The sequence below is a fragment of the Mastigoproctus giganteus genome, chromosome 6, assembly GCF_048544385.1.
Source record: "Mastigoproctus giganteus isolate SK-2022 chromosome 6, ASM4854438v1, whole genome shotgun sequence".
NCBI classification, from domain to species: Eukaryota; Metazoa; Arthropoda; class Arachnida; order Uropygi; family Thelyphonidae; genus Mastigoproctus; species Mastigoproctus giganteus.
This window is the reverse complement of record NC_143580.1, coordinates 196,454,718-196,468,465: the sequence shown is the minus strand read 5'-3', so window position 1 is coordinate 196,468,465 and position 13,748 is coordinate 196,454,718. Positions and strand designations below refer to the sequence as shown.

Genomic DNA, 13,748 nt, shown 5'->3' with positions numbered 1-13,748 from the left:
TTCACAGCTTCCCGAATTCTGTCTTTGTCCTTAAGTATCGTCAATACCGTGGAATGTGATAACTTCAAGTCACGGGCTATCGTATTCACTTTCTTTCAACCTTCATACTGCTGGATAACTTTCATTTTACACTCTAAATCAATAGTTTTCCTTAACTTCTTAGCTGGCGTATATGTAGATGAAGGCATTTTCCTTTTACTAAACATTTTATGGGTACAGTATTTCAATAGAATTTGAATTAATACACCACACGCAACAGATGCTTGAAAGCGACTGAGTGTATGTGACAGAGGAGTCTAAGAAATTTTATTGCTCGCAATTTAACGCCAGCAATTAATCGCTAGCAGTTTACCGCCACATCAGTTTATCGCATAAACAATTTATTGCCTACAAATATCGCCAGGCAATACTGTACATATAAAATTTATTTTTAACTTAAGTAGCATAGCATGTTTTAGGAGAGTGAGTGTAGGGCGTGTCGATTAGGGAGGTACTTATAATTAATTATCCCAACGTGACTGATTCTGAAGATTGCATAAACTTTCATTTTGAATTTTTGCAGTGTACTATGACATACATAATGTTATAATTAGTTTAGTTTAAAATTAATCAATTGTTATATTGTTTAAATAATGGATTTTTTACTATTTTTGTGATACATGTAACTATGATTTATTATTTATTTATTTTTTTTTTTTTTGTGGTCGGTATAGGCTTTAGAGGGTACTTGCCCCAGACTTCCTCCATTATAAAACTTTTCAGGTTTGTTACAAGGGCTTAGTTTCCTCTCTGCACATTCAGGAGCAAGGTGTATCACAAGGGCCTAGCCTTGGTGTGACATTTGTCCTCAGAATAAATACTATGGTATATGACATCCCAAATATGGTGGAGGCATACATGTGTGCAGGGCGCCTCCGTAGCCGGGTGGGGAGGAGCAGCGGTGCGTGGCGCGCGCTTCTTGATTGGACCGGGGTTCGAGCCCGTCACCACCAAATACGGAGGATGCGGAAAGGTCAGGGAATGACCACCGCATATCCCGGAGCAATATGGCCTTAGTTGCTAATGCTCCTAAAAACCAAATAACAACAAATAACAACAACATGTGTGCAGATGACCTTATGATATCTTGCTGTTCTCAGAATATGAATACCATAGAGTGCCAACTGCAGCTAACAATAAATGAGTTGGAAGGCAGGACATTACAAAATGCTTATCAAATTCTGACCAAAAACCCTTTGCCATTCATTTCTGCAAAAGACATGCACTACACCCTAACCCTGTATTGCAGACAAAAAATGATATTATTTCAGTTTCAAATACAGTCGATTCCGGTTATTTGGGACACATTGGGACTAGTGCATTTTGGCCTGATTAAGCGGCTGCCCCAATTATCCGAAGTTTCACGTAAATAGTTAAAAATACAATTTACCCCCCCCCCCCTCTCCTTTACAATTAGTTCACTGTACAATCAAATCACGTTACGACGAACTCAAAATAGTAAAGTACCGTTCACTATACGATGTGCAATAAGCGCCGGTCATTATGATCACGTTTGTGAATTGAATTTTAATTCTATTAAACAGCGATTCTAATTAGCGAAAATAGGAGGAATATTATCCACAGGCTATAAAAGTAAAGATATATTAAGCACAAATTTACCCTTTATTACCTTACCAATTAAAAAATTAAATGATACGTGAAAATCGGAAGAATATACGTGATAATCGGGATAATTAATACGTACTGTAATATGTACATACTAACTAAACTAGTTGACATTTCTGTTCACTGACATTTGTTGGTGGGGGCTGAAATTTAAAACAGTAAAAAGATAAGCAATCAATAACAAAGAAGAGGGCACACACAAATTGCACGTAACACAACACGCGCAAGTGAGAACGGAGTAACAAATTAGGAAGCTTTAAAAATAGGAATGAAGAGAAGATTCTGAAAATTATTTTTTTTATATGATTGAAGATTCCATGGAAGTGTAAACACATTTTACCATAATAACCCACAGAATTCCAGCTGCCGGTATTATCTCAAATTCAATTTATTATCTCAAATCCAATAATTTATGGTCACAACCATAAAACAATAATTATTGTTTTATGGTTGTGACCTCCAAAAATCCGACCGAACTACGTGGTACGGTCGGAGACAATCGTAGAGTAATCTCCAGTGCTGAGGTCTCCTGCCCCGATTAAACGGCATTTTGTCCCAATTAAGCGAAGTAAACCCTGGCTATTTTCTCGATTGGTTTTTGTTTTTTAAGATTTGCCCCAAATAAACGGCTGCCCCGATTAACCGGTGGCCCAAATAACCGGAATCCACTGTACTATTAATTTTTTGGGATTAATAATGGACAATAAACTTAACTTTCAGGCACATTTAACAAGGCTTCATGCTAACTGTTTGCAAAAAACTAAACATCCTCCAATCAGTATCATTTATGGGTGCCTCCATAGCCAGGTGGGCAGGAGCAGCAGTGCGTAGCACATGCTTCTTGATTAGACCGGGGTTTGAGCCCGTGACCACCAAATATGGAGGAGGATACAGAAGGTCGGGGAATAACCACCACACATCCCCAGCCCGATAAAGGGTGAGGGGTGGCATCAGGAAGGGCAGTCAGCCGTAAAATATTCATGCCAGAACAGTGAAAATGCTGACCTCATATAATAGTGGGAAAAAGGTGAGGAAAAAAAAAAAAATTCAGTATCAGCTACATCTTGGGGTGCAGGCAGAGAATCTCTACTACATATATAAGAGCATTAATCAGATCATAGTTATAGTTCTCCATTGTATTCCTCAGCCAGGAAGAGTGTATTGCAGCATCTCAATACTGTCCAGAAGAGTGGACTTTGGACAGCCATCAGAGCTTTTCTAACATCTCCAGTTCAAAGTCTGTATATAGAAGCAAATGAACCCCCACTATTTCTCAGGATACAAACCCTCTTGTGTATATATGCAGCTAAAATACAAAGTCTTCCCACACATCCCAGCTAAAAATATTTCTGTGATCCCAGTAGTTTTCTTTTTATGAAACAAAACTCAGTGAACTACAAACTACAGGTTTTTTCCACAGCCATTCTCATGCTCACATTGTTTTTTGCATTACACAAATACAAAATGGGATAATATGTAAGATTTCTTCTTTTCCTTTGGTTGGATTATCGTTGTAAACTTTCTGATGTCAATATTTGTTCATGTCAGTAAAATCATTCTTGTAGAGATGAAATCCTTTATTCCACAATCCACCTTAAAATCTCGTCCTTTATGTAAACCTTGGTTTTTCAATAAATGTGCTAAAGCTTTTCAAGATAAGTTCTCTACACTACAGCTCACAACAGTTGTAACCCCATTATTAATCAATCCAAGCTAAATTTTGAACAGGCTAAAAGTAGAACACTTGCTTCTTGAGTAAATAGTAGTTGAGCATACTGGTCTCTTGCAAAAGCTATTAGTTTTACCCATCTATACTCTCACTATAGTCTATTAAAACCTGTTGGTTCCATTGACTTTCTTCTAGCTCTTGTATTGACAATCTTAGTAAACAACCTCCTACTATTCACAGTACACTCCACTCAATTCTTCTTGTGGTTTTCCATTAAAAGGATGTCAGAAGAATTTTGTAGGGGGGGTCTATCTTAATTTTGACATCTGCTGAAGGTGACCTAGAGCTGGCCATGACTAAATATGCATTGGGACAGATAAATTCCCAACTTTTCAAATTTTTGCCCTTGGGGCTTGTTGAAAGTAATGGTAAAAGCAAGACAAATAGGAAACTGTTTTCTTTTGCAGGTGAAAGGTAAGTGTGTAGTATGGACACAGTGGGTGTGATTGCTACAATATGACTGTAGGCAGAGAAAACGGTGGCACAGCATGTGCAACCTAAAGCACATTAAATTATCCTTTGTAGTTCAATTTTATAACCAATTTTTAGAGTTAGTGCCACAGTTCCCTCCTTTCTCATCCACTGAAAGCCATTGTTAAAGGCTACTAAGCTAAGATTGTTTGGCCTAAAAAACAGTAAAAAATGAAATACTGGGTATTAAGAAATCTTATTCTCAATTGGAGATTGGCTTCTACCAACCTTCAAAAAAAAAAAAAAAAAAAAAAAAAAAAAAAAAACAGTAGAAACACGCTCAGACTTTTTTAAAATATATAGGTTAAGCATAGTTAGCCATAGTGTTAGTTATGCTCTGAAAATGTTTAAACTGATGCAACCTAACTTAATACAGTCGATTCCAGTTATTTGGGACACATCGGGGCTAGTGTATTTTGGCCCGATTAAGCAGCTGCCTGCCCCAATTATCTGAAGTTTCACGTAAAAAAGAGGTAAAAATACAATGGACCCCCCGCTTTACAATTGGTTCACTGTACAATCAAATCACGTTACGATAGAGTGATCATAGTAAAGTACTATATGATGTGTAGTAAGCACCCCGTCATTGTGATCACGTTTGTGAATTGAATTTTAATTTTATTAAACAGCGATTCTAATTAGCGAAAATAGGAGGAATATTATCCACAGGCTATAAAAGTAAAGATATAGTAAGCACAAATTTACCCTTTATTACCTTACCAATTAAAAAAATTAAATGCTTCAAAATCAGAAGAATATACGTGATAATCGGTATAATTAATACGTACTGTAATATGTACATACTATGAAATGTCAACTAGTTAGTATGTGATATGTACATACTAATTAGTTGACATTTCTGTTCACTGACATTTGTGGTGGTGGTTAATTTTTAAAACAGTAAAAAGATAAGCAATCAATAACAAAGAACATGGCACACACAAATTGCAAGTAACACGATATGTGCAAGTGAGAACGGAGTAACAAGTTATGAAGCTTTAAAAATAGGGATGAAGAGAAGATTCTGAAAATTAATTTTTTTATATGATTGAAGATTCCATGGAAGTGTAAACACATTTCAATTAATCATGGAAGCTACTAAAAGTTTCATACCTATTAAGACTGCAGCAATAATTCAGACACAGCATGGGTTTGTTAAGGGAAAGTCTTGTCTGACAAATTTGATAGGATATTATGATGTGGTTACAAAGGAACTGGATGAAAAAAATAATTTTGATATCATATACTTGGATTTCAGGAAAGCTTTTGACACTGTCATGCATGGAAGACTACTGCACAACAGTGTCAAAAAGTGTTTAATAACATAATAACCCACAGAATTCCAGCAGTCAGTATTATCCCAAATTCAATAACATCGAGTTTACTATCCGTTTATGATAGATTGCACTAACAGAAAAGCCCAATAAACAGGTGACTGCTAATTGTTTTTATTATTTTATGGTTGTGACCTCCAGAAATCCGACTTAACGGTCGGAGGAAATCATAGGGTAATCTCCAGTGCTGCGGTCTCCTGCCCTGATTAAACGGCATGTTGTCCCAATTAAGCGAAGTATACCCTGGCTATTTTCTTGATTGGGTTCTGTTTTTTAAGATATGTCCCAAATAAATGGCTGCCCGATTAACTGGTGGCCCAAATAACCAGAATCCACTGTATGTATCTGCTATATATTTACCAGTTTCTCCGCGAAATATTCCTATTTCTTTTACCTAACTTATTTCTATTACGATTTAATTAATTTTGCAAAATATATTAGAGCAGCACAATTCATGACCTAACCATGATAATGACAAGCACCCTCTTTTTATAATACAACAAACTCTTTTAAAGAACATGCCATGCTAATTGAAACTCTGAATTTTATGATCCCGTTTAGGGGTTAAGGGTGCATTTCATTACAAAAATTTTATTTTTCCTGACATATTAACAGCTTAAGCTTTAAAATGAGTTGTCACACATATCTGTAGCTGCTTCCATTCACTCACAATTTTGATAAACAGAAAATTGCTTACAGAATTGTATATACAGATATAGGAATACTTATTTATTAACAGCACTCCTGGTATCATATCCAAAAAATTATTATCTGCCTAATAATTTCATAATACAGGCACTCCTCGACTTATTATTATTGTTGTTGCTCTTATATTATTTCACCCTGATTGGCGGATTCCACTCCGTGACGGATACTGCTACCAAGTACACAGGGTGATTGTAATGTCTAGTGTTACTGTTGGTCGAGGAACTCTCTGACTATTCTACAGGTGTTCAGGATTGCGACTTTCTAGAGTTCCTTATAGGTGTTCTCTGGGAGACCTATTGCTGCTAAGCTGCTATATAGGATCTTTGTCACCATACCGGTGGTCAACAAGATGATTGGGATAGTCATTACTTCTTGCATATGCCACATCTCCTTGACCTCATGACTCAGGTTCGTGTACTTCCTAATTTTTTCCTCATGGGTTTTCTGGACATTGCTAGTGTTGGCACTGCTATGTCAATCAGATAGGTAGTCTTTTCCATCTTTTCCACAAGGGTTATGTCCGGTCTGTTGGGGGGGGGGATGGTCTTATCCATTATTATGGCGCATTTCCAGTACAGCTTGTGGGTTGGGGTCTATAGTACTGCCTGAGGTCCGTACTTGTAGTATGGTGCACTTTCTTTGGTCAACAGGTATTTCCTTGATAGCATAGCTTCTGGTGTATTATCCTGGCTACGTGGTCGTGTGTATGAATGTACTCAGCCTGGGTGATCACCTTGCATCACCCCTGTTGTGTTCTGTATCATATCTGAGGCCAGGTGGCATCATCGACATGTGTCATCTGACATTCCAGGCTCTTTTACGATGTATTTTCTATAGTTTCTGGTGTTGATTACCCGGTCTTGGATGGGCAGCATGAATCCTTCAGTCTCGGGGAAGAGCATCTCGCTTGTGAGCCATGCATTGGAAGCAATATTATCGATGTGATCTTGATGGAGGTCATTGTGGTGTCTGCCATGTAGTGTCTTCTTTGCCCATCTTTCTAGCTTTATTTCTTGTGCTGTCTGGGCAGGAGGGGACTGCTCGCTTAGGTTGAGTGGGGGTATACCACTTATCTATCTTCCTTATGGCCTGGTGGAGTGGTGTTTGTTATTCTCGAAGTAATCCTTCAGGTTAACTATCGCTGTTTTCTGTTGCTCTATCAGGCCCCTTCCTCCCTCTTTTCAAGCTATTTTTAAAGTCTCTCCACTGCTGACTGGGTAGTGGAGAGATTTTAACAATTGGTGGCTTAAACTTAAACACTTGGTGGCTCTACGTCATCTTTGTCTTTCGTATGATATACTCTAGCTCGGTGTTAGTCCAATCTGTGACCCCAAAGGAGTATGTTAGTAATTGAGCTGCATAGATGTTTATGGCTTTAACTGTGTTCCCTCCATTCAATTTTGCTTTCAGCAGACTTCTGAGTCTCTCGTGATATTTTTCTGTAAGTCACTTCTTGATTTCCTTGTGCTCTAACTGCTGAGCCTTCATCATCTCTAGGTATTTGTAGGTCTCTCCTTCTGTCATAGCTTTGATCTCTTTACCAGTCAGCAGCTGGTAGTTTTGGCCGACTAATTTTCCCTGGTGCAGTGCGTGGGTTTTACATTTGTCTAGACCAAATTCCATCCTGATATCCTTGCCGAATTCTTTGGTGATCTGGAGTAGTTGCTGGATTGCCGCATAGAGCTTGATGTCATCCATGTACATCAGGTGGGTGAGGGTGTACAGGTTATTTCTTCCTTCTTTGAGGTTATATCCATACTTTCTGCTTTTTAAGCATGGTGGATATCAGGTTGAGTGCTAGCCAGAACCACAGTGGGCTCAGAGCATTTCCCTGAACTATTCCTCTTCTGATGGGGATTAGTCTGGTTGTGATGTTCTCGACCTTAATGGTGTTACTCCATTTCACCATTGTTGCTCCTAGGAAGTTTGTCACTATCGAATTGACCTTGTAGATTTTCAGGGTCTCTATTAGCCAGCTATGAGGTACAGAGTCAAAGGCCTTGTGGTAATCAATGTAGGCTGTGTATAGGTTGCAGTACTTCTTGTAGGCTTGCTCCATAACTGTGGCATCTATGGTTAATTTCTCCTTGCATCCTTTCTGCTGTTCAGCCATTATGTTCTGACTCTCTAAGTGGTCTGATATCTTTTTGGTTATGCAGCTCGTCAGTATCTTGTACATCATTGGGAGGCAAGTTATTGGCCTGTATTACGCAAGCTTTCTTGTATCTTCATCATTAGACTTCAGATATGTGACTCCTTTGGTGAAAAACTTCGGGATTGTCTCTGCCTTATCATTCAAGTGAACTGCTCTGCTAGGTGCTTGTATGTGCAAGTGAGCTTCTTGTACCAGTAGTTGTGGATGTTATCAATTCCTGGGGTTTGCCAGTTGTGGGTGTTTTTGATCGACTGTTTTACTTCTTCTTGAATCTCCCACTCTCTCATCTCTTGTACGTCCTTGGTTTTCTTCCGTTCTACTTCTATCCATGGGGCTCGGCTGTTATGTCCTACTTCACTGCTCCAGATATTTCCCCAGAACTCCTCGATCATCTTCTTCTCGAGTGGTCCGTTTCCTGCTTTCTCATCTTCTCCCAGTTTCCTATAGAAGGCTCTTTGGTCCTCATCAAAGATTCAGTTGTTTATTTTCCTCTAGGAGCTGTCTTTGTATCAGCGTAGTCTCTTGCTGAGAGTGGCGAGGTTCTGCTTCAGTGTGTCCACGTATTCTCTTATTCTCTGATTTCTGGTCTCATGTTTGGTGTGGATGCTGTCTCTCTTGAGGATTCTCTTTCCTTTTCCAATCAATTTCTTACTTCTATTATCCTGTTGGTACTGGGTCAACTGACCTATCTTGACTCTTAATTCTTCTATCTTCTGCTGAAGTCTTCTTTCCCAAGCTGGCGTTTCCTTTTGTTAGCGGTTCTTCTGCTGCTGGTCTCTCGTTCCTGTTCCATTAATCCTAGTGGCTGCTATGGCAGCACAGTACATCGCTGTGTGAATAGCCTCCAGTGTTGCATCATTGTTGTCAAAGTAATGTGGTATTATTTGCCGATTGAGGTGTTCTGTTACTCTTCACAGGATTCCATTTGGCCTCTGCTTAGGTATCACGTGGGTTCTTGTGGGGTCCATTCCTTCAAATAATGTTGGGGCCTTCTTCCACTCGTCTTCTATTCTGGATATCATGACTTCGTCTCTTTCCACTTTATCTACTCTGGGTTATTATTATTATTATTATTATCATCCACAAGGAAACCTGAGGCTTATGCTGCACCAGCCAAAAAAAAAAAAAAAATTCCCGAGTTACCCTGATAGAGAGAGAGAGAGAGAAGTAGAAAGATATCACCAAGAAAGAGAAGAACGATGATATCCAGCTCAGGACCCTGGGTTTGCCAAGCCCATACTCACCAGATGTGAGTATGGGCTTGGCAAAATCTCTCTCTCTCTCTCTCTCTCTCTCTCTCTCTCTCTCTCTCTCTCTCTCTCTCTCTCTCTCTCAAGGTAACTCGGGAATTTTTTTTGGCTGGCACAGCATGAACCTCGGGCTTCCTTGTACCATATGGCTAATAATAATAATAATAATAAGTCAAGAAGTGCCTGTATTATGAAATTATTAATCAGATAATAATTTTTTGGATACGATAACAGGAGTGCTGTTACTAAATAAGTTATTCATATAGGTATATACAATTCTGTAAGCCATTTTCTATTTATCAAAAATGTGAGTGAATGGAAGCAGCTACAGATATGTGTAACCACTCATTTTAAAGCTTACACTGTTAGTATGTCAGGAAAAATAAAAGCTTTATAATGAAATGCACTCTTAATCCCTAAAAGGGATCATAAAATTCAGAGTTTTAATTAGCATGGCAAACTTTAAAAGAGTTTGTTGCATTATAAAAAGAGGGTGCTTTGTCATTATCATGGTTAGGTCCTGAATTGTGCTGCTCTAATATATTTTGTAAAATTATGTAAGGGTTGCGTTCCGTGGAACGCTGCGTAAGTGGAATTTTATGTAAGTCAGAATTTCTCTAAAGGCTTATGCAGCACTTGTAACTATGCTTGCTGAATTTGATTGAAGCAAAAAAGAATGTTTGATGAACATGTAAACAGAATTATTTGTTCAATTTTTTTATCTCATGCGTATGAAAAATTACAAAAGTGTGCAATTGCAAAAATTTCAAAATTATAAAATTACAAAAAAAAAGGAGGGGACAGGCATAATGTCAGCAAGTTTTACCTTTCAAGCATCAGTGCCAGACTCAACATCTCCAGCTGATAAGTACGGCGCTACAGAGTTTGAGGGCTGTGGAAATTTAGAAGGGGTTTTTTCCAACATATCACAAAATTTCTCTGCTACTGCAAAATCAGAATTGGTGGCTTCACTGCATACTTTAATATTGTGGAAACCAGCATGATGCTTGAACCTATTAAACCAACCATTGCTTGCTATGAACTTGGCTTGGGGTTTGCCGTACTTATCCTTAATATCTTCATAAATACTTGTTACTTTTGCCTGAATGGTCATTAGACTCAGGGGCGCTCACTTCTGAATATCTGATTTTCCATCCATATTATTAATAGCTTTTCCATCTTCGACATAGCACCTGGACACTGTTTTGTAATCACTGTTGATCTTAAAGCACTGATCCTTTAAAATGTTCTTTTATACATGCACTGGTCTTTAAATTAGTATTCATTGTTGAAGCAGCGAGACCTAATTCCCGTGCAATAGATGACAAACTTTGTCCTGCTTCGTACTTCTTAATCATTTTCATCTTCATTTCTAAATCAAATTTGTTTCGTTTCCTAGCACTGCCACCACTTGCGCTTTCTGTTGGCCGCTTTCCCTTCATCATTGTAATAAGTAAATAGGAATGAAGAGAAGATTCTGAAAATTTATTTATGTTTTTTATATGACTGGAGATTTCAGTGAAGGGGAACACATTTCACCATAATAATGTAAAAACCCACACAATTCCAGTTATCGAGATTATCGCAACTGCAGTAAGATCGAGTTTACTACCCATTTATAATAGATTGTACTAACAGAAAAGCCCAATAAACTGGAAAGTGCAAATTGTTTTTATTATTTTATGGTCGTGACTTCCAGAAATATTCTTTAGAAAAATATCAACAAAGCCATTCAAAATTGATTCTTATAATGGAACATATGATGACATAGCCCAGTGGTCAAGAGCGAGAGTGCATAGCACGCATTCCTTGAGTGGACCGGGTTCAAGTCCGTGACTACTAAATACGATAAATATTTGTATTGACGATTTATTGTAAACTCTACTGACTTGGTTGTCGTGCCTAAGTATAAACAGAAAAAAAAAATTATAACGATGAGAGGGTAGTGCTCAATTATAAAAATGACCTTTTAGAGAGATAAACAGTTTAGTTATATAGTGAAAATTTCAACTTCCAAGGTCTTGGAATGAATTGCAAAAATAAAAAACAATGTGTTATTGGGTTCACATTGCTATCTTTTCACAGTAAAAGTAAAGTGCAGCCATTATCAACCCACTGCAGGGTGGAAGCCTCCTCAACAATTCATGCTGAGGGAAATGGACCATAATCTGCCACGCTGGTCCAGTGCGGGTTGGCAGATCGACCGTATTCAGCAGTCAGGGGCTTGAACCCCGGTCTACTCAAAGAGCGTGTACTACTGCACTCCCGCTCCTGCCCACTCGGCTACGGAAGCCGTTCTTACTTTCATTTATTCCTACGGAATGCAAAATATGTTTCCATGATTTTTTTAAGTGTGCATCAGCCAGCAAAAACTTGTGTAAAGTTGAATTTATGGAAGTCGAGTATTACATAAGTCAGGAAGTGCCTGTAATATGTTAGATGTATGGTAAGTAATATCGTGCTTCTAACAAATTTAGTGAAGCAAATTTAAGTGACTATGGTATTCACTTATAGTTTTGAAACCAAAACTATAAGAATACCATAAACATCGCTTCAAAAAATCATGTACACGAGCAGTCTTGCTTTGCATTTTGTATGTTAACACAGAGAGATATGTTTTTGATCTCTTCTCTGCAATTCTAATATGCAGATAGAAAGTCAAAACACTGCTGAAGGAATACTCGACTTCCATAAATTCAACTTGACACAAGTTGCATTGGGATCAATAGTGCACTTTACATGTTTACTGCATGGATAAATTATTTAATAGCAAATAGTTAAATTAATTGTGTATTAAATTATGAATGAGTTATTTATTGTTTGTAGTTATGGGCATCTTAAATCTTAATACCACAAGTGTATAATTTTTTTAAGTGATATTCAAGAGATATGGTGAGTAGAACTCAAGGGAAAAATGTGATCAAAATTATAATAAAAAAAAAAAAAAAAAAAAAACAGTGATGTATAATGGGTTATATTACTTTATTTTTGGATTTGGAGTTATTAAGTTTATTACTTGCATACATATTTTATTGTTTCTTTTCCTTGTGAAATTAAGTTGCATTTTTTTTTTTTTTTTTTTTTTTTTTTTTTTGGAGCATTAGCAACTAAGGCCGTATTGCTCCAGGGATATGCGGTGGTCATTCCCTGACCTGTCCACATCCTTCATATTTGGTGGTCACGGGATTGAACCCCGGTCTAATCAAGAAGCGTGTGCTATGCACTGCTGCTCCTGCCCACCTGGCTACGGAAGCGGCCATTAAGTTGCATGTGAAATCAATCAGTTAAAAAATTATTAAAAGCCAGTTGTATAAGGACTTTGGCATGACTCTCAAAGCTAATGTTGTTGCTCTAATACATGGTATAATGATGTCACAACTGATGTTGTCAGTTGTGGAGTTTCCTTTATATGTTTAATTTTAAAAAAAAAAATGGTTTTGTGATATATTTTCTTACAAATCTTTATCTGTTATTCTAGGCCTTGCTTCGTGAAATTCGGCAATATCAAACTGTAATTGATGATGTAAAGAACAAAGGCTATGCTATCATAAATGTTTACAAAGAACAGGTACCAACCATTGAGGAACAGATAAAACAGCAACTTGTTAACATCCAAGACAGCTATAACTCTCTATTACTTACTGCGGAAAATATTCAGGTGAAGCATCTCCTAGTTTATACTGCATGAATTTTATGTAATGAAATTTCATTATAACATGCATTGGTTTAATGTAATTTTTCAGATTAACAGATTTTTTTAATCCTCAATAAAAATCCTATATGAACATCATTAGTTTACAAGGGTGAGTCAAATGAAAATGAGAATTCTTTTTAAAAAATCTCCACTGAAATTTAGGCACATGTTATTCTGTATGTACACCACCTTTTTTATACTTTGCTCATAAAAGTCATTGCTACTGTTGGCACTATTGTTTGACGACTTCCTTCACATCATTGTCCATATGGAATTTATGTCCTGCTAGTTCATTTTTTCTGTCTTCAGAAACATAAAAATCATGGATGATGGTATAGGTAGATCCACGACTGATACCAAGCTCACTGGCCACATGATATTTTCTCATATATCTTCTGAAATTTTATTCTGCAAAAACTCTCTGAGCTTGTTAACTTTCAAAACATTCTCACTAAGAACAAGCTCATGGAACTTGTTCTGAGCGATGGTTATCTGTAATTTTTTTTCCCCTTCATAGCAACAATTTTCCCATTCCTGTATGCATGGACATGACATGGAGTTGTCACCTTACACCTTTTCTAGTAAATTTCTGCTAGAGAAATTCCCTCTGATAATTAACTGAATAGCACTGCATTATGCTAGCTTGGATGCACCCAGCACTATGAGCACCACATTGGTTTTAGTGCTGTGTATCTCTCCCCATGTATCCAGAACACCTAACATGGCATATGTTCAGTGAATA

General features: G+C 37.5%; 1 protein-coding gene across 3 annotated transcripts in view; it reads left to right on the top strand.

Annotated features, from left to right (window-relative positions):
• The window catches only part of LOC150084856 (muscle-specific protein 300 kDa-like), a 1,257,473-nt gene that overhangs the window by 440,908 nt on the left and 802,817 nt on the right, over window positions 1–13,748 (top strand). For all 3 annotated transcript variants that reach the window (XM_090376651.1, XM_090376652.1, XM_090376650.1), the window contains one exon: window positions 12,791–12,970. In XM_090376651.1, the coding sequence (XP_090232777.1) occupies window positions 12,791–12,970 (180 nt within the window). The remainder of the gene's footprint in view (window positions 1–12,790; window positions 12,971–13,748) is intronic.